At 42.1% G+C, this 20,989-nt stretch overlaps 1 protein-coding gene across 1 annotated transcript in view; it reads left to right on the top strand.

Annotated features, from left to right (window-relative positions):
* Nucleotides 1-20,989, top strand: part of ADGRV1 (adhesion G protein-coupled receptor V1) — a 568,898-nt gene that overhangs the window by 173,967 nt on the left and 373,942 nt on the right. Inside the window, exons 60-69 of the mRNA XM_062211963.1 lie at nucleotides 2,835-2,952; nucleotides 7,261-7,384; nucleotides 8,317-8,455; nucleotides 8,619-8,804; nucleotides 9,026-9,258; nucleotides 12,354-12,502; nucleotides 15,703-15,904; nucleotides 16,379-16,598; nucleotides 18,767-19,006; nucleotides 20,643-20,792. Coding sequence (XP_062067947.1) covers nucleotides 2,835-2,952; nucleotides 7,261-7,384; nucleotides 8,317-8,455; nucleotides 8,619-8,804; nucleotides 9,026-9,258; nucleotides 12,354-12,502; nucleotides 15,703-15,904; nucleotides 16,379-16,598; nucleotides 18,767-19,006; nucleotides 20,643-20,792 — 1,761 coding nt within the window. The remainder of the gene's footprint in view (nucleotides 1-2,834; nucleotides 2,953-7,260; nucleotides 7,385-8,316; nucleotides 8,456-8,618; nucleotides 8,805-9,025; nucleotides 9,259-12,353; nucleotides 12,503-15,702; nucleotides 15,905-16,378; nucleotides 16,599-18,766; nucleotides 19,007-20,642; nucleotides 20,793-20,989) is intronic.

Genomic DNA, 20,989 nt, shown 5'->3' with positions numbered 1-20,989 from the left:
TCCGACTGCTGGTTCACTCCCCAGATGACCACAATAGCCTGAGCTATGCCGATCTGAGACCAGGAGCCAGGAGCTTCCTCCGGGTCTCCCACATGGGTATAGGGTCCCAAGGACTTGGGCCATCTTCTACTGCTATCCCAGGCTATAGCAGAGAGCTGGATCAGAAGTGGAGCAGCTGGGACTAGAACCGGTGCCCATATGGGATGCCGGCACTTCAGGCCAGGGCTTTAACCCACTGCACCACAGCACTGGCCCCTACACATACTTTTTATTAAGCCTTCCTTCTTCTAAGCCTCTATTATTTCTGGAAATAACATATCACAAGTGATCATCTATGCATAACTTTTCTCTATTAATCTTGTTTTGTTTGATTTTCCTTTCATGGCTTCATTGTAATCTTCCCACGAATCTTTTTTCTACTCATAGTGGAGCTATGTCAGCTATATGAAACTTGCTTAACTTATCTAAAGGTGCTAGACAGAAATTCCAAGATTTTATAGATTAATCGATTTATTTTAAAAGGTTAAAACTATAAAAAAAAAAAGGTTAAAACGGTATAGAGAAAGTTCTAATGATTATATCCTATTTTTCTAAAGGTAAATCACACCCCTAACAACTGTGTTTTTTATGAAACCTATTCCATTGCCTAATGTAAGAGTTCCTTGGTTCTACATTTCCAAGCAGGGGTATAGTGTCCTAACCTTTGTAAGAATGGTAGAACTTGTTCATCAATCCACTTGCCATAATATTAACTACGTACCTACCAGTCTTACCATACACTCCTGTGTGAGACAAAGTGGGGGGGATCTGTGGGAACAAGCACCTGAATGCTCTTTCTGTTCTATTTTCTCATACAACTCCTAATTACTCATGTTGATATCGGGGGTGACCTCCTAAAATCTATATGAAAATGTGGCCCTTTAAAGTTCCCCAGAAGCGCCTTTTGGGGTGCCACATAAGCTACCGGAATTGGGGGTGCCATACTATTTCACTATATGCTTATTAATAAATCTTCAGTATTAATAAGCATGAGAGGGTTCTTGCCTAATGTTTAGAGAAGAATTCTAAATACCGGCACAGATAAACAAGGCAGCATGGTACATTTTAGGCTTTTATTTAGTGCGAAAGGCGCATAGGAAAGTGAGAGCTTTATTTGAGAGAGAGAAATCTGGGTTCATACTGAGCACCAGGAACCAGCCACGTGGAGGAGCATCTAGGCCAGAAAGCCTAGGGCAGGTGGCCCGAAGGCCACTCGCCCTGGAGGCATAGGGCTACAGCAAGCCCCCTCCTGGCAAGGGGCCAGGGAAGAATAGAAGGGCAGGACACACCTTGTCGCAGGCTTTTAACCCACTTCCAAAGGGGAGTGGTTAATTAACCTGATTGGCTGGTGGGCACCCCGGTATGTCCAGGAAGGGGATGAGGTCACACAGGGGCGTGGTCTTCCAGCTCACAAACCTAGTCGATTTTAACCTGTATGCCTGCCTACTTCAACGTTCCTAATATTTTGCTCAAGACAAATTTTAGGAGATTCCCCTCTTATTTCTCCAGTCACCTCCTGTAACTGAATTTTTTTTATAAGAAACAACAATTTTGCTTACATTGATATCTGTGATTCCCACACCCAAACCCAATGACTCTATCACTAGTAAGCCTAATAAAACCAGAGAAGATGGCTTCAGTCAGACAGGGGCTTCCTGCTTTGCAGAGTTCCCCCTCCTCCAGCTGTGACTTTGTCACGCAACATGGGTGACATCACCTCTGCCATACTCCCTGTAACTCATAAAGGAGACCTCGACTGAGTGCCTGGCTCATGTTTATGGCCTGGCTCAGCTCTGGCCATTGTTGGTATTTGAGGACTGAATCAGCAGATGGGAGTTCTCTCTTTCTCTCCCCCTGCCCCCGTGTGTGTCTTTATCTTTCAAATAAATAAGCACTTTTAAGGAGTGTGCAGTGGATGGAAAGAACTTTGACAAAATGACTTGAAATGGGCTGGAAGAGGAGACAGAGTGAACCAATGTAAAGGCCATCTATTGTCTGTCCAGTGAAAGACAGCACTACAGATAGGAGTAGGATCACTTCCAACAATGGACCTGTGATCCAAGGGGAAAAATTACAATTAAATCAGCATTCTTCTTACAGTGTAGCAGCAATGAGAAACAATGTACAATGCAGGAAAAAAAATATAAAATAACTAGGGCACATAGTTAGGAAGAAACAAGTGTTACCTGTATAAAAACAAGAAAAGCAGAATCTTAAGTGTGAAGGTAAAAGAAATCCAAAATGTCCATATAAAATACCGGGTTCCTGGATGCAAAAGCTGACTTTTCTATGACTTGGGATCCTTTATTGCTGCCTTCGGATACTTTGGTTAAGTAGGAAGGTGCCGTTGCTAAGTTCACAAGGGAAGGATTCTTGGCTTGGATGTCCAGAGATGTTAACGCAGGCCTCCAGGACTGTTGACTGCATCTACGCCTGCAATCTCCTCCATCCTTTCCTTCTCTGAGTGAGCTCACTGTCTTTTATAAGCATTAACTTTAAGACCCTCTGTGCATCGTGGGGTGACCATTTGACTCCCTTTAAAAGACTGAACAAAATGCTGAACATTTCCAGCTAAGTTAAAAGGCTGTGTTAAAATTTAAAGATTTTTGTTATTGAAAACCTAAATGAGACCTACAATCAGAGCTAAGGCTTAGATTATTTCTCCTGGATACAACTCATAATTCTAAGTGACAGGAAGAACACACTTAAAAATGTAATATAATGCTGCTACTAGGAACACCCAGAGTTTGACTTTGGCCCACGTGGGAAGCACATTGTCCTCTCATTTTGTGCAGACCGAGTCCCAGAAGACCATCCTCCTGCGTGCTCTTCAAGACACTGCACTAGAGGAGCACAGACGTTTCACCATTCAGCTGACGGCAGTCGATGAGGTAGAAATATCTCCAGTGAAAGGTAAGAGACATGCACATTTTTGGAAATTAGAAAGGAGATTCTCAGCAAACATAGGCAGTGGTAGCTTTTCTTATAATTTCTAAAATGTTTGCTAAAGCACACTATTTTCCATCTGCTAAGAAATTTTAAACTAAAATTATATCCCATGTTAGTGAGGTTATAGGTCAAAGATTTCATGTAATTTTTTAAAAATAAACACGTTAAGGTGAACGTTTAACCTATTTTTTGAGATGTCTGTGTTCCACGGTGGAGCACCGGGCTTCAATTCCCAGCCCTGGCTCCTGACTCCAGTTTCCTGCTAATGGAGACCCTGGGAGGCAGTAGTGGTGGCTCAAGTACTTGGCTCCCTGTCTCCTTCATGGGAGAACTGGACTGATGGCCAGTTTCTGGCTTCAGCCTCAGCCCCAGTTGCCATGGTCATTGCAGGGAATGAATCAGTAGGTAGGAGGCTGCCCTCTTGTTCTCTCTTTCCATCTCTCTCCGCCTCTCCAATTCCATTGTAGCAGTGTTTAAAATGTGAAAGCTTTCTTAATGGTCCGGCAGTAGAAAACTGGTTAAATGTAAACCATTTAAAATGATATGGAAACAAAACCTTGGATTACTTAAAAAAAAAAAATAGCACATAGCTACATGGATAACTTTCATGTTGTTTAAACAGGCTTCACAGCAATATGTTCAATGTAATCTCACTTTTTTGTCCTGAGTATTTTTTGAGTTTGAAATTGTTTACTTGAAATAGGAATAGTATTTTTTTCTTATAGATTTATTTATTTGAAAGGCAGAATTACAGAGGCTGAGGCAGAGGTCTCCCATCTGCTGGTTCACTCTCCAGATGACCGCAATGGCCTCAGCTGTGCTGATCCAAAGCCAGGGTCCAGGAGCTTCCTCCATGTCTCTCTGCGTGGCCACAGGGGCCCAAATATTCAGGCCACCCCCTACTGCTTTTCCAGGCCATAGCAGAGAGATGGATCAGAAGTGGAGCAGCCAGGACTCTAACCAGCACCCATATGAGATGCCGGCACTGCAGGCGGTGGTCTCACTCACTACACCACAACACCAGCCCCAGTAATAGTATTTTATTTTTGAAACATTTTCACAATATTTACATACTTCTTTGTAAGCATCTTATGGTATTAGAGTCTGCTCTATTTTCATGTGAGCGTATTCCTTAGATATTTTGATATTTCTGAAACAGGCATCATAGTTCTCATTTGCTTACGGTCTAGATGATTTATTTCTTGGGTCTTTAAAGGAAAGAGTAATGGTTCTAAAATGGCTTTCCCAGAAACTTACTTGAAAGCTGAGTTACTCTTGTGTATCTTTTTTTTTCCCCATCAAGAACTTGATGTTCTGCAAGGGTTTGTAGTTGAAAGTGGGTTTCATGACCAAGAAGATTGTCAATTTGTAGAGAGTATCATTGTACATACTTGAAAGAGTTGTTCTTTCTGCAGTTTTACCTATAATCCTTTCCAACAAACCTGCCAGAGAATCATCTCATTGAACCATAGTTTTCCTTAGTTCTTGAGTTAGCTCAGTCATCTACATCTTGTTAAAATAACAGCGTTGATAGCATGTAGGCTAACTGGACACATGAAGAAGAGCATATTGGTGATTAAGATAAATTTTTTACCAATATAAAAATACTCTTACTGTGTTTCTAACTGTGAGATTCTTGCAAATGACAAACCACTTGATTTCATCAATCTACTCCATTGTGCACATACAGTAATCCAGTGCACGGTTTCATAAAACCTTAAAATGTGCTTCTGGAAACAATTTTCTTCAAGATACTGCTAAATTATACTATGAATACTTGATCTGTTTGATATTTTTATTTCCACTTGAGTAGAATTTTTAAAATTTATGTAAGAAGGTGAACTAATTTCGTGTATTTCATATATACTGATTTAAGAGGATAATACTTCACATTCTAACCTCCCTCCCATCCATGCACGCCTTCACTCTTCCTTCCTTATTTTTTTTAATTTTTGAAACAATTAAAATGGAAAGTATTAAATGGCATACTTTCAATTTATTTTATAATTACAAGCTTAATCTTCCATTAAATAAAGGATTCAACAAATATTAGGTATAGACAAGGGCTATAAACAATAATCCACCTCAAAATGTCAATTTTACTCATGTACATTACATTTTTTCTCTATATATTAGTTACCACAGATTAGGGAAAACTTATGATATTTGTCTTTTGGGGAATGGCTTATTTCACTAAGTATGATGGTTTCCAGTTGCATCCATTTTGTTGCAAAGATAGGATTTCATTATTTTTTATGGCTGAGTAGTATTTTATAGTGTGTGTGTGCCACAATTTCTTTATCCAGTAATCATCCTACGGGCATTTGGGTTGACTCAATATCTCGATTATTGTGAACTTAGCTGCAATATACAGGAGGTAATGGATAACTCTCTAATATGCTGATTTCATTTCATTTGGGTAAATTCCCAGTAGTGGAATGGCTAGCTCATATTGTAGGTCTGTTTCCAGATTTCTGAGGAATTTCCATATGGTTTCCATAATGATTGTGTTAGTTTACATTCCTACCAACAACATATCAGGGCACCTTTTTCTTCCACATCCGTGCCAGCATTTATTTATTTATTTATTTATTTTGATTTTTGGATGATAGCCTTTCTAACTGGAGTGAGATAAAACCTCATTGTGGTTTTCGTTTGCATTTCCCTGATGGCTAGTGATCCTGAAGGTTTTTTTATGTGTCTGTTTGCCATTTGAATTTCATCCTTTGAAAAATGCCTATTTGTGTCCTTTGCCCATTTCTTTACTATTGCTTTGTTGATGTTGAGTTTGTTAGTTCTTCATAGATTCTGTATTTTAATCCTTTATCAGTTGCATGGTTCGCAGATATTTTCTCCCATTCTGTTGGTTGCCTCTTCACTGTGTTGAGTGTTTCATTTGCAGTGCAGTAACTTCTTAGCCTACTGTTATCCCATTTGTCTATTTTGGCTTTGATAGCCTGTACTTCTGGGGTCTTTTCCAAGAATTTTTTGCCTAAGTTCATGTAGTCCAGGGTTTCATCAATGTTTTCCTCTAGTAATTTGATGGTATCAGGTCATAGATTTAGATCCTTAATTCATTGTGATGTGATTTTTGTATAAGGTGAAAGGTAAGGATCTTGTTTCATAGTTCTGTATGTGTAGATCCAATTTTCCCAGAACTGTTTGAGACTGTCCTCTCTCCAGGGATTGATTTTAGTTTGTTTGCCAAAGATTAGTTGATTGTGCATAAGTGAATTAATTTCTGAGGTTTCTATTTTGTTCCATTGGTCTACATGTCTGTCTTTGTGTTGTTACCAGACTGTTTTGATTATAACTGCCCTGTAGTATGTCTTAAAACCTTGTATAATGATGCCTCTGGCTTTGTTTTTGTTGTGTAAGATTGCTTTAGCTATTCAGAATCTCTTGTGTTTCATATTTAGCATTGTTTTTTCTAGATCTGAGAATTTTGGTGGTAATTTGATTGAGATCTCATTGAATCTGTAAATTGCTTTGGATAGTATGGAAGTTTTGATGACATTAATTCTTCTAAGCCATTGACATGGAAGATTTTTCCATTGTTTTGTGTTGTCTTGTATTTCCTTGATGTTTTTGTAATCTTCACTGCAGAGATCTTTCATATCCTTAGTTAAATTGATTCCAAGGTATTTAAAATTTGTGAAATTTTTTGTAGCTATTGTGAATGGTACTGATTTAGAAGATCTTTCTCAGCCATAGCACTGTCTATGTATAGAAAGGCTATTGATTTTCATGTGTTGATTTTATATCTTGAAACTTCATCAAACTCTCTCATGAGTTCTAATTGTCTCTTAGTGGAGTCTTTCATTTCCCTGTATGTAGGATCATGTCAGTAGAAATATTTGGCATAGCTTTTATAAGTGGTGGAGTTCAGAGGATTCCTGTTTTTGCCAAATAGTTGTTTGACATGTCCACATAGCCAGTTTTAGTGAACTGCAATGCTAACTGTAGAAGGGAAGTAATGCTAACAGTAGAGAAGCACTTGCTTTTATGGGAGTGATGGTGGCATCATTGCCCACTTTCTCCTGCCCCTTTTCATGACAGTGTGCTCTTGCGCAAGTTATTTGCCTCAGTGTCTTCAACACTTGAAGTTACTTAAGTGTTCTCATAGTTAAAGTGAGGAGGACAGCACCTGATTTATGATGGTCATGAGGATTAACTTGGTTGGTAAATGTGAAACTGTTCGACTGTGGCCAACTATATAGGAATTGCATAGGTGTGCTTGCTACAAAGCCCTGTATGTAATCTGTGACTTAGGGAGTGCCTCAATAATCATCCGTGGAGATAAGGGAGCACTTGGAGAAGTGGGGATAGCTGCATCATCGAGGCACGTGCTCATCGGGGAACCCTCTGCGAGATACAATGGTACTGCCATCATCAGGTAAGCGCTGCTTGATTTTTCCTTGCATATGTGGGAGGTAGGGAGCTTTATTTGAACAATCAGATTGAGACATTGCATTCTCAAGTACATATGTAGTTCTCAGACTATCATTTTTTGTGTTGCTGACATCCTGGGGAGAGTAGAGCAGTCTTTGGGCACAAATTGAAAATAAGAGTGCATCCTAAGCTGTGTTGAGGGTCAGATCGTGAGGTGCCTGACTCAGGTGGTGGTCTGCAGTGTGGGCCATGGACGAAGCCCAGGGAGTGAGATCAGACGGTCCTTAAGTCCAGCCCCATCTTGTCACTGCACGTGAGGTAAGAGCACTTCTGTGATGTTGTAAGCTACAGAGCCATTGCTTTGAAATCTGTCAGGGTCAGACATTTGGATTCTAAGTGTTCTGAATCAGGGCTGAGCATATGGTTAAGTGAGTAGGAGCCCAGGCAGGTTTGTTTTTCCCACATTTTCTCAAGAGGAATGGAGCAGGGACTATCAGTGAAGCATCTAGATCTGACTTAATATCGTTCTTCTGGGTGGTTATCCAAAGGTGATACTTTCTCCACTTCCATTTGCATGCCAGGTAGGAAGTGTTTACTGTCCTTTTCAGTAACTTTGTTAGGCCTTTCCTGCTTTGTACCTTGAGTCTCCAATGAGAAGTCTATAAGGACTGTTTTGGATCCCTTTACGTTTCCCATATTAGTGTTTAATTTTTGGCAGTATTCTTGTCAAGGTAGACTTGCACTAACTCGGCACTTCAAGGTGTTAACACCTTGGAATGATCTGACTTTCTTTTGCTTTATAGTTGATACATGACTTTACTTAAAAATACAAATCCTTGAAATTAAAGTTGGTTACTGTTGAGTGATGTAGCAAATGTGAGAGAAAAGAGCCTTCAGTAAGAATGAACTGAACCTACGTCTGTGTTATTGTCGTAGCCTTGTTCGTGGCCCAGGGATCTGGGGGGAGGTCACAGTGTTTTGGAGGATATTCCCGCCTTCCTCGGGGGAATTTTCAGAAACATCAGGAAAGCTGACCATGCGGGATGGACAGTCCGCAGCTGTCATACTGATACAGGTAGCGGATTGCTTCTTTCTTATGCACGCTTGCTCTGGGTGTGTGCACGGGCATGTATGTGCGTGGCTGGGACGGGGAGGTAACATACAGAGTTTGTTGTTGGCATGACTAGATATTTTTCTCTACATTTTAGACTCTAACGACCTGCTTTGTCCTTGGCTAGGCTTTAGATGATGACATTCCCGAGGAAAAGTGCTTCTACGAGTTTCAGCTCACGGATGTCAGTGAGGGAGGGGTTCTGAGCGACTCCAGCAGCACAGCCAACATCACCATGGTTGCCAGTGACGCCCCCTATGGCCGCTTTGCCTTTGCACAAGAGCAGCTGCGAGTGACCGAGGAGACCCTGAGGGTATAGTGTGAAAGGCCCAGCGCTTTCTGTCATCTTTTTGAATATGAGCGATCTTGAAATTGTGTTTTTCACAAATGAAGAACATTATTTTAATGTATAAGTTAGATACCTTATAAACTTATATATAATTTTAACATGATGCTAGCAAAGATACCCTTCAATTGGAAACAACATGGTCTGGTAGATTAAGCCTGCAGAATAAGACGGTGCTTTTCACCTAGGTAAATGCCACCATCATCCGATCAGGTGGCTCTTTTGGGCTGGTGAGACTGTGGTATGAGACCAGGAGCGGGACGGCAGAAGCAGGCTCGGACTTCATTCCTGCGGCAGGAGAGCTCCTGTTTGAGGCCAGGGAAGTGGTGCGGAGTCTGCAGGTTGAAATCCTCGACGATGACCGACCAGAGGGCCCTGAAGAATTTTCTTTGGCAATTACGAAGGTGGAGCTCCAAGGAAGGTACAGGAGAAAAAGAATGTTGGAAGAAGAGAGGGGAGAGAGGGGGAGGGAGAGCCACATTGTGCAGAGACAAACACTGAGCTGTAAACAGTTCTGTCCCTGCTCTTTCTCACATCTGGGTGACATTAGAGCAGGACATAGAAGGGAAATTCCTTCTTCCAGTTTTCTTCAATATAATGTCTTTCCTTAAAAGGTGGCAGTAGGTGGCAGTGTTGTGAATTCACTCCAGACAGGCTAAGCATGGTGTGTGGGTGCCCGGAAATTGGCTGAGGAAGGAGTCGCGTGTTACCCAGCCTGGTGCTGAGCACGTGTGGGAGGAGGGGCTAGTCCCAGTTTCTCTCCCTGTGAGGTGGCTGGAGTTAGGGGCTTCTTCCTCTGGTACCCCTGAGAGCTGATGTCTTGTCTCTGGGTTAATGAAGTAAATGCTTGCCCAGTAGCAGTTGGAAAGAGGGCCGGCATTGTAACACAGTGAATTAAGCCACTCCCTGCGATGTTGGCCTCCCATATGAGTGCCTGTTTGAGTCCCAGCGGCTCTGATCCAGCTCCCTGCTTTTGCAGGGAGGAGTGGAAGATGTCCCTAGTGATTGGGCCCCTGCCACTCAAATTGGGAGACTCAGAGTTTAGGCTCTTGGCTTTGGCCATCTAGGGAATAAATCAGTTAATGGAAAAGATCTATGTTTCTTCTTTCTTTGTTTTTCTTTGTTTTCTTTCTTTCTTTCTCTTTCTCTCTCTTCTTTTTCTCTTTCTCTTTCTCTTTCTCTCTTCCTCGCTTTCTCTCTTTCTCTCTTTCTTTCTCTCTCTCTCAATTCTGCCTTTCAGGTTAATCTTTAATTTTTTTTAAAAGTGGGAAAAATTCGTGTCATATAGGTGGCCATGCAAGTGCACCATGTTTTCTGGGCAGATCACAAATTATGCTTCATGAGTACCTTTCTTCCCCTGATTTGTTAGGGTACACTTGATTGACAAGAGTGGGGAACACCTTTGCATGCTTCTTGAACCCTAAGGTTGAACAGCCTCAGGGTGAAAGACATTTTTTCTGGTGCAGGGAAATACTGTTGCATGCATTATATAAATAATACTTTTTTTTTTTTTTTTGACAGGCAGAGTGGACAGTGAGAGAGAGAAAAAGGTCTTCCTTTACCGTTGGTTCACCCCACAATGGCTGCTGCGGCCAGCGCACTGTAGCCGGCACACTGCGCTGATCTGAAGCCAGGAGCCAGGTGCTTCTCCTGGTCTCCCATGCGGGTGCAGGGCCCAAGCACTTGGGCCATCCTCCACTGCACTCCCGGGCCATAGCAGAGAGCTGGCCTGGAAGAGGGGCAACCGGGATAGAATACGGTGCCCTGACCGGGACTAGAACCCGGGGTGCCAGCACCACAGGCGGAGGATTAGCCTATTGGGCCACGGTGCTGGCATAAGTAATACTTTTAAAACTTTAAGGCCGGCGCCGTGGCTTAACAGGCTAATCCTCCGCCTTGCGGCACCGGCACACTGGGTTCTAGTCCTGGTTGGGGCGCTGGATTCTATCCCGGTTGCCCCTCTTCCAGGCCAGCTCTCTGCTATGGCCCGGGAAGGCAGTGGAGGATGGCCCAAGTGCTTGGGCCCTGCACCTGCATGGGAGACCAGGAGAAGCACCTGGCTCCTGGCTTCGGATCAGCGCGATGCGCCGGCCACAGCGGCCATTGGACGGTGAACCAACGGCAAAAAGGAAGACCTTCCTCTCTGTTTCTCTCTCACTATCCACTCTGCCTGTCAAAAAAAAAAAAAACTTTTAAAAACTATAACATTTCACTCAGTCACTAGGGAAGATGCTGTATCATCCCATCTGAGAAAAGCATATTAAAGTCTCACATATTCTTCAAATGCTAAAATTCCTACAAATGGGCCTGGCACTATGGCGTGGTGGGTAAAGCTGCCGCCTTCAGTGCCAGCATCCTATATGGGCGCTGGTTCTTGTTCCGGCTGCTACTCTTCTGATCCCGCTCTCTGCTATGGCCTGGGAAAGCAGTGGAAGATAACCCAAGTCCTTGGGCCCCTGCACCCTTTTGGGAGACCTGGAAGAAGCTCCTGGCTTCAGATCAGCCCAGCTCCCACTGTTACAACCATCTGGAGAGTAAACCATAAGATGGAAGACCTCTCCCTTCCCCTGTTCCCCCTGAACTCTCCCCCTCTCCCTCTCCCCCTCTCCCCATCTCTCTCAACACTTAATTTAGTGGGAATAACAGCACACTAAACCAAGTCTTTTACATAAATGTCATTATACAAGTGAGCTAATGTTCATATTAAAGAACAGAGGTATTGATTATAATCGGCTTCTACAGAACTTAAAATGTTTTCTTTCACGTTAAATGATCTAGGAATTTTCCATCTTTTTATTATAGATTTATTTATTTTTAAATAGATATCTTGCATCCATTGGTTTACTCCCCAAAAGGCCACAATGATTGGGGCTGGGCCAGACCAAATCTAGGAGCTTCATAACTGGTCTCCCACATGGGTGGCTGGGGCCCAAGTATTTGTACTGTTCTCTGCTGCTTTCCCAGGCGCATTAGTAGGGAGCTGGATCAGAAGTGGAGCAGCTGGTACTCACACTAGCACTAATACAGGATGCTGACATTGTAGGCGGCTGCTTAACTCTCTATGGCACAATGTCAGCCACTTAAAAATGTTGTCTTGAATCTTGCTGGCTTAGCTTGAAATTTGATAAATGATGTGACACTAGCTACGGTTTATGGTCCTCCTCTTAGCCCGGTGCTGTACCCTGAGGCTCAGCTGATCCCTGTCTATGATGGCACTGTGCCCAGTACTGCAGCAATGTTCCCTGGTGGCCCACAGGTGCATTTTACCAGAGCCCCTTCCCAATCTTTTGACAGTTGTATGATCTTTACGTTGCCCAACTTTAGGATTTTTCCTTTACCCTGGATCCCATGCAGGTACCAACAATTAAGGGTAGTACAGAAATTTCAGAAGAGCTAGCCTATAATGGACTCTACAACAATGTTACAGTACTTCACTATGTTATAAGTGCCAAGACTCAATTCACGCTAAACAATTGTGAATTTATGATTACATTGTATTTCTTCTGATTTTGCAAGTGGGCATGATTTCACTATTCGAGATAATGGACTGCAGATAGATCAACCTCCAGAAATAGGAAACGTCTCCAGTGTTCGAGTCACAATTATGAAAAATGATCATGCAGAAGGCATCATTGAATTTGACCCAAAGTATACTGCTTTGGAAGGTAGGTTCATTCACTTACTCGTGAGTTACAAAAATATCTGAGCACAACATGTAGTTTGAATTCCCATATGTAAATTTTCATTATTGAGGGTGTGTACACACATATATCCCCTTTATTCATGTGTTACTTTGAAAATATATTTTCAGTTCCTTTGGGTAGTCTTGAACCTTTCTGTGTATGACCAAGATAAATGGCCAGGAATGAGATAATCTAGAAGAAATTGCTTTTAGGGTTATTAAAATGTTTCAAATATTTTCTGAGAATTTTTCTAATTTATATGAACAGTTTCCTATATGATTAGAAATCAGTGAGTATTTTCCTTCTTGTGAATAATCACTTTTGAAATTCATACTTTGCTGGACTGCAGGTATAGGCTGTGTAAGGATCTTTGATATTGCTTTTTCTGAACAGTTACTATTAGAATTTTCCCAGTATTCCTGTTACCAAGCAAAATATAGACTACATGTGGCTGCCCTTCTAGGACATGATTTTATTCAAAGGCCGAATACAAATGTAACTTTTCAAATATGGCATCCTGTTGCTGCAATTAATTTTTTGGGTCCATCAGAATTCTTTGACAGCCTAGCTACTTGTAAAGTTTATTAAAAATTGCTTTAAGAGCTGGCTTATACTGCCTTATGGGTAAGTCAAATTGTGTTTTGTGAACTTCAGTCCATGTGTGGTTTAAGTGGTGCCACAGTTATGCATCAAGTAATTAGACTTTGGATTTATTTTTATTCCTTGATTTCTACTTGAGTTACTATCTTTGGGGAATTTTGAACAATGAACATTTATAGTTAAAATGTAGGTTCAGTAATTTTTGAAAGGTTTGTTTATTTGAAAGAGAAGGGAGAGACTGATCTTTCATCCATTGGTTTACTCCCTAAATGGTTGCTACACCTGTGGCTGGGCTAGGCTGAAGCCAGGAGCCCAGAGCTCCTTCCAGGTCTGCCACGTGGGGACAAGGGCCTAAGCACTTGGACTGTTTTCCACTCCTTTCTCGGGTGCATTAGTAGGGAGCTGAATTGGAAGTGTAGCAGCTGGGACTCGAACCAGCATCCATATAGGATGTCAGCATTAACCGATGATGTCACAGCACCAGCCCTGCATGTTCAGTATTGATAAGGCATAGCTAATATGAACTCCAGTAAGTGAAGTTTTAATAAAGCATAAGAGGTTAGCAGAGCCTAAGAAATATATTATGGGAAGAATTTTTAAGTTAAAATCAAACATGGAGGCTGCATTTTCAGGTTCATGAAAAGATTTCATAGGAACTGAAAATGTAATAGAATTGTACTTACAGCTGTACTTTTAAACATTGATATATTTACAGAAGCCTCATCTATCTATATTATTTATGTTTCAAACAAAATGGTTTCCTGTCAGTTCATGTATTTTCAGTGGTTTTCATGCCATCTAGCCTTGTCTTAGAAAGCAGGGGTCGGCCTTAAGCTGGGTGGTTAAAAATAGCATTGTAAGTGTTAATAGAGATCATATGGATAGGATCAAGTGTTAAAGTGATCATATATATAGGACTAACATATATAGGACTAATATTTGGTAACAACAATAGAATTAAAAAGGAATGAATGCTCCAACATGGGAAGCAGTCCATACATCCATACAGCAGATGCATAGAATGACATTCACCTTAAGTAGCATTCTGACCTCAGAATCGGCATTAAGACATTCTGGTTTGGCTAAAAAGCCCATGAGAGCATTTCGGGCATGGAAAGCCAAGACATTGTGACAAAAATGTTCTACATGAAAGACCTCTGAATGAGACCCCAGTGGAAAGAAGGGGCCATCAAAGAAGGATGTATTTTTCTCTGAAGGGAGGAGAGAACTTCCACTTTGCTTATGGCCTTGTCTAAATACTGACAGAGTTTGTGGTCACAAAAGGATTCCATAGCCTGGGAAGTTCATGTCAAGAGCCTTGGGTGATCACTGACATCATACCTAAGAATGTTAATTGTTAAATTAACAGGAGTCAGTGTGTGCTAACTTCCCATGCGGGACCTCTGTCCTCCAAGAGTTGTGTTCTGAGAGTTAATAGTAAAACTTGTTCTCAAACATTTACTTCATTTTAGTGTATTTGGTGGAGGATATTCTTATGTCACACAAATTAAAGCTAAGTGCTCACCAAAGATGTATCATTCTTGGGTTCTTCTTTAAAGATAATTAAGTTCCAAAAAAAAAAAAAAAAAAACAAAAAACCTGAAACACTGAATAGATGCAATGACTTTGAACGGCCCTTGTCTGGACTGTTGAGGAATAGCTTTTGTTCTTTGTTGGTGGTGGTGGTGGTTAGTTTTCTGTTTTTAGTTTTTTTTTTTTTATTTGCTTTGGTTGTATTTTTCTTTTCTGTTTTTTGCCCCCTCATACAAAGTGCTGAACTCTTTACTTAGCATAGAGTTAATCTTCTGTTTATAAAGTTAGATGAAAATAGATCTTAGTAATAAAAAAAAAAGACTTGGAACAGGAGATGGAAGAGGAAGGAGAGGTAGCAGTGTAGGTAGGAGGGTGGGTATGGTGGGGAGAATTATTATGTTCCTAAAGTATTTATGAATTGCATGCAAATAAATAAAAATTAAAGCAGGGGTTGTAGCTGGCGTTGGGGTATAGTGGGTAAAGCCACTGCCTCTGACACTGGCATCCCATCTGGGCACTGGTTTGAGTAGTAGCTGCTTGACTTCCAATTCAACTTGCTGCTAATGGCCTGAGAAAAGCAGCTGCAGATGGTCTAAGTGTTTGGGCCCTTGCCACCCACATGGGAGACCCAGATGAAGTTCAGGCTGCAACCCGGCCCAGCCCTAACTGTTGTGGCCATCTGGGGACTGAAGCAGCAGAAGGGAGATCTCTGTCTCTGCCCGTCTCTCTGCAGCTCTGACTTTCAAATAAATATATATTTAAAGACAGTGTCATTCATTGTTACACAGGGAGGAAGAATGCTTATGCTAATGAGTAAACAGATTATTTAAGTTCTAACCTTTATTGCGCTTAACTTCAAGTTACTGCTGTTAACTTTCCTGCATCTGATAAACTATATCCCTCAAAAAAAAAAAAAAAAAAGTGAAATTCTCACTAAAAATTATCATGGACTATACAAAAACTAAGTGCCTCATGGCCAAGTTTAATTTGACCAAATATTACGAAGATGAGTTTTTGGTGCGCTGGTGAGCTCTGAATTTCCATTACAGTGGAAGAGGAAGTTGGGATGGTCACGATCCCGGTGGTGAGGCTGCGTGGCACATTCGGCCACGTGACAGCCGACTTCGTCTCTCGGAGCTCCTCTGCCATCCCTGGAGGGGTCGATTACCTGCTGCATGGCAGTTCTGTCACCTTTCAGCACGGGCAGAACTTAAGTTTCATCAACGTCTCCATCACTGATGACAATGAAAGGTTGGTGGTGACACGGAGATACTGTGGGCCGACCTAGGAATAGAGCATGGATATTGTGTTCTGATCCTTAAAAGGGTTTCCACTGATAATGGAATTTGAGATCATTTGTGTGCCCATTGGCAGACATCTGGGGGTGTTGGGGGTGGAGTACTGGAGGCCTGGTGACATTAGTGACTGCATATGTCACTTCACTTCCAGTAGACGGAATGATGACTTCTGTTCCTGTAGTCTTAGAAGATCTAATGAGAATCTGAACTAATCCGTCTACTTCCTCAGTGCATTAAGTAATACACTGTCCTGGGTTTTGTAATATTGACGTTGGTCAACCATGTATTTGTGAGCCCCTTCCTCCTACCACTTGGCATGTGACTACTGTGCCTTCAATATGTATGACCAGTTTGGAAACTGACTAGTTATTTGGGTTGTCCAAGCATTTCAGTATGTTTGGACTCACAGAATTGCTTCTTCTTGCAGTGAATTTGAGGAGTCCATTGAAATTCTGCTCACTGGCGCTACTGGCGGAGCAGTCCTTGGGCGCCACCTAGTGAGCAGAATCACCATTGCCAAGAGTGATTCTCCTTTTGGTGTTGTAAGATTTCTCAATGAAAGCAACATTTCTATTCCTAACCCCAATTCCACCATGGTTCTGTCCTTGGTGCTGGAGCGAACTGGAGGACTCTTGGGAGAGATTCAGGTAGAGTTGTGTTTTGTTTTTTTTTTTAAATGGTTTTAAAAATAAATTTCAGTAGCCTGAATATGGTGTTGAATTTTCTTATTGCCCAGATGTGTTTAGCTAATTACAATCAATGTGTTTATTAACTACCTTGAAAGTGTAAGTAGTTCTCGAGTCTGATGAAGAACATCAAAGAGAATGAGGTATACGTCTATCCCCAAGGAACTCCTGAGAACATGATAGAAATTGAGTGAATGATTCTGGTACAATCCATCAATTCAGCAAGTATGTGTTGAGCGCTTTCTCAGTGCTGGACCCTGTCCTAGGGACTGAGAACATACTGGTGAACTGCATAGGCTTCGTCTCTGTTCTTACGTGGTTTTCATTTCAGCTGGCAGAGTGAAGCAATAAGCAATTAAATGAGTGAAAACATGGTCTGATACCACTGTGCCTGCCTGTACAATCGGGAGACATGATTGCAGGTGACTTGCTGGTTAGTTTTGATGGGGTGAAGAGAGACTGACATTTAAGCTGGAAGTTCTTTGGTGGAGAATGAGAGGGACACGGAATTGTTAGAGGGGTGAGCATTCGGGCAGAGGCAATCATAGCTCTGTAGGAGCTGTGGTTCGAGGTTCGCAGAGGTCCCTGCAGGCAGGGTGATGGCTCCAAGGGCTCTGTGTGTGTTGGATCACCTAGAAACTTCTCAGCCCAGTGAATGACTGTGTTCTAAGTGCCACTAGGGTGCCCATAGTGCCACTGGTGTCCCGGTGGAGGCTGGTGGCTCAGATAAGAGTGGTGGAGATGAGGAGGAGGACAAGTGGATAGTATGTTTTGGAGGCAGAATTCCCTGGGCTGGAAGTGGAGTCTGAGGGAAAGAGGAATCCAGGAGAACACCTCGACTTCTAGTTTGAGCAGTTAGAGCCTTGTCCGTGCTGCCCCCATGATGCAGGAGCGTGGGGGCAATCCAAGGTTCTTGTGGAGCCCTGCTCATTCTGTGCTGATAGGGGATCCCATGAGACCTCCCAGGGAGTCAGCCTGATGGAGGAGCATTCCAGTGAGTGTCATGGGGGACCCAGGTATGCAGACACAGATCTGGGAGGTGCTGACGTGTAGGGAGGTGCCTGAAGCCACGTGGACTGAGGAGTGTAGGTAGATGAGAAGGATTCAGATCTGTTCCCGGGGCTCCCAGCATGTAGGGATCAGTTCAGGGAGGCCCAGCAGGAAAGGTAGAAAAGCAAAGGAGGAAGAAACTAGGAAGGTAGGTACCTTAGGAGCATCATGCAGGTTCCACAAAAGTGCCCTGTTTGTGCAGTGCATCACATGTGTGTCATATCATGTATGTGTCATACGAGTTTTGTGCTTGTGTCATGTAAGACAAGAGAGATCTTAGTGTTCATAGAAGAAGGAAGGGATCAGATCTGCCCAGTACTGCAGAAAGATTAAGTAGTTTTCTTTCTTCAAAGATGGCTTGAAAAGTTTACAGCTTTAAATTATAGAAACTTAAAAATGTATTTGCTGTAGCATAAAACTTGCTTCCATAGCAGCTTATGAAGATTACTGCTAATTTTATGAGGAATTTAAGCATGTCTGGAAGAGTGCACACCCAGCAGGTTTTCACATGCCTTTGTTGTCTTAATCAGATAGGTTTTGATTGGCAGAGCTGTGCCCACAGCTGGACAATGTATGTATTTCTATACCTTATATTTTTCAGATGTATGTAAAGGGGAACTTCACAACATTTATGGAAAAACTTAAGCGTATGTTTGTATAAAATAAAAATTGAAATCCATGCATAGTTTTTTCATAATGTTCCATTTCCATGAAATTTTTGAAGACTCCTTGTATTTGTAATTTTTGAAATCTTCTACACCAACACAAACCTGTCTTCTCATCCCGTTTTTCCCAGGTTTTTTGAAGTACCTTTGGTTTTCTGATTATAAATTTTGATATCCTGAAGTGATGACAAATGGCTAGGTATAAATATTTTTTCTAGGCAGTTTTATCCATGAAAACTGATATTCTATAGGTATGTAGCTTATATTTTCAAATATTGTTTGCAAAGCTTAGTCATAAATGCAAATATCCTAGGATAGTTTACATACATCTGCCTCGTTCTCTAATGCTGGGCAGCCAGCAATAAATCTTTGTTTCAAACTGATCATAAAACCACAAACAACAATGTCTTTCAGGTGAGCTGGGAGGTGGTGGGACCCAACTCCGAGGAAGCCCTAGCAGCACAGAACAGAGACATGGCGGGCCCGGTGAGCGGCGTCTTCTCTTTTGGAGAAGGGGAAGGCGGATTGAGAGCCATTGCCCTGACCATCTATCCTCACGAAGAAACTGAAGTTGAAAAGACTTTCGTCGTTAAACTTAAACTTGTGAAAGGAGACGCACAACTAGACTCCAGGGCTAAGGAAGTCACATTAACAGTAAGTCTGACTTGATCTTCCAACAGAATTTTGGATTTAATGGATTTATCAGAAAATCATTTGTGTTTGTTGAAACCACCTGTATGTTTGTTATGAGTACTTGAATCACAAAGCCAAGTGAAGTCACTGTAATTCAGATCGGTCAAACTTCCTGGGTTTTATGTTAGTTCATTACGTAGCCTTATAATAAGTAAATTTTAAAATGTTTTAATATGGTGATGCATGCTTATGTTATAGCCCTTCAGGAAATTTTGTTATTTGATCGATGGCACTTATGGGAAGTATTTGTTCTATGATCCTAAACATCGGGTATCTTTGTCATTGGAATATATGAACATGATTAACCAGCTGTGAGTCAGATTACTTGAGGGGAGAATGGTGTTGGTTCCATGAGTGCTATGATGTAGTGTTGGATCAGACCCTAACCACCTTGTCAGTCCTTCTGGGACAGAAAGTGCAGGGAACCAGGGCTACTGAGAAGAATGTACAGGATCATGATTTTATTTTCATTTTATTTGAAAGGGAGAGAGAGAGACAAGATATTTCATTGCTGGTTCACTTTCCAAATGCTTGCAACAGCCAGGGTTGGCCAGGCCAAAGCCAGGATCCTGGAATTCCATCTGGCTCACTTCCATGAGTGATAGGGTCTCCAGTACTGGAGCCAACAGCTGCTGTCTCCCAGGGTTCCCGTGTGCAGGAAGCTGGAGTTGTAGCAGAGTTGAGACTTGGGCCCAGTCATGCCCATGCAGAATGTGGGCTTCCTAATGGCTATGCCAAATGCCTGTCCCATGTTTTCTTTTGAAGTTTGGAAAACACTCTTGTTTGGGGTCTGTGTCAGTTATCCAGAGAAACAAAACCAGTAGGGTATGTGCACAGGCAGAGAGAACAAGAAAGTGATTTTAAGGGACAGACTGTGAATATGGGCACTCTCAGAATCTATGGAGCAGGCTGCTGGCAGACAAGACCCTCAGGAGAGAGTGAGCTGTCTTGGGTTTGAATGGTGTAGGGCAGGCAGGCCCCAGGCCGGAAGCTCACAAAGGATTCCCAAGTTACAGTCCTGGGGCTGAACGCTTTTTTCAGGAAACCTCGGTTTTTGCTTTGTAGGCCTTCTGCAGGTGGAATAAGGCCTGCACGCACTGATGAGGGTGATTGCTGTTTACACAGTCACTGATTGAGACATCAGTCACTCTACAGGATTCCTAAAGGCAACATGTAGACTAGTGTTGACCAACAGCTGGGCCTGGCCAACCTGACTCAGAAAGTGAACCATCGTGGCATCTTCGGCCTCTCCATGTTCTATTATAGCTGATAGGAGGAAGTTAGGTAAGGTTACCTGGTTAAATGTAGCAAATATGAGATGGAAAAATAATTTCAGGTACCAAAGTACTATTTTTGGATTCCACAAATTGCAATTTTCTGCACACTTATTCCTACTACCTTTGAGAAATAATTTAAAAACTTGACTTTTCAATAAGAGTCAGTTTTGTGAAGGTGGTTTTGAAAACTTGGGCGGTAGATTATATTCAGGTGTTTTTCTTTTTTTTCCTCAGCTTGTCTGTGTGCTGACCTGTTAGGTACTATAATTGCATCTGTAGTCATCCTGTGTGTGATGTACTCTGCTTTTTCTGTTTTTTAGATACAGAAGTTTGGCGATCCGAATGGAGTTGTTCAGTTTGCCCCTACATCCTTATCTAGGAACACCTACGAGGAGCCACCTGCTTTGGAGGGACCCCTTATCATTACTTTCTTTGTTGAAAGAGTTAGGGGCACCTTTGGAAATATTACGGTATGATTTCCCTCTGGACTTCTAAAAAAAGATTTATTATTTTGAAAGAGTTACACAGAGAGAAGAACATACAGAGAGATCTTCCATACACTGGTTCACTCCCTAGATGGCTGCAATGGCTAGGGTGGAGCCAGGAGCTTCATCCTGGTCTCTCAAGGGGATGGCAGGGGCCCAAGTCCTTGGGCCCATCCTCTGCT

The sequence above is a fragment of the Lepus europaeus genome, chromosome 15 (genome assembly GCF_033115175.1).
Source record: "Lepus europaeus isolate LE1 chromosome 15, mLepTim1.pri, whole genome shotgun sequence".
In the NCBI taxonomy this organism is placed as follows: Eukaryota; Metazoa; Chordata; class Mammalia; order Lagomorpha; family Leporidae; genus Lepus; species Lepus europaeus.
The sequence above is the reverse complement of the archived record's forward strand: the minus strand, read 5'-3'. Positions and strand labels throughout refer to the sequence as shown.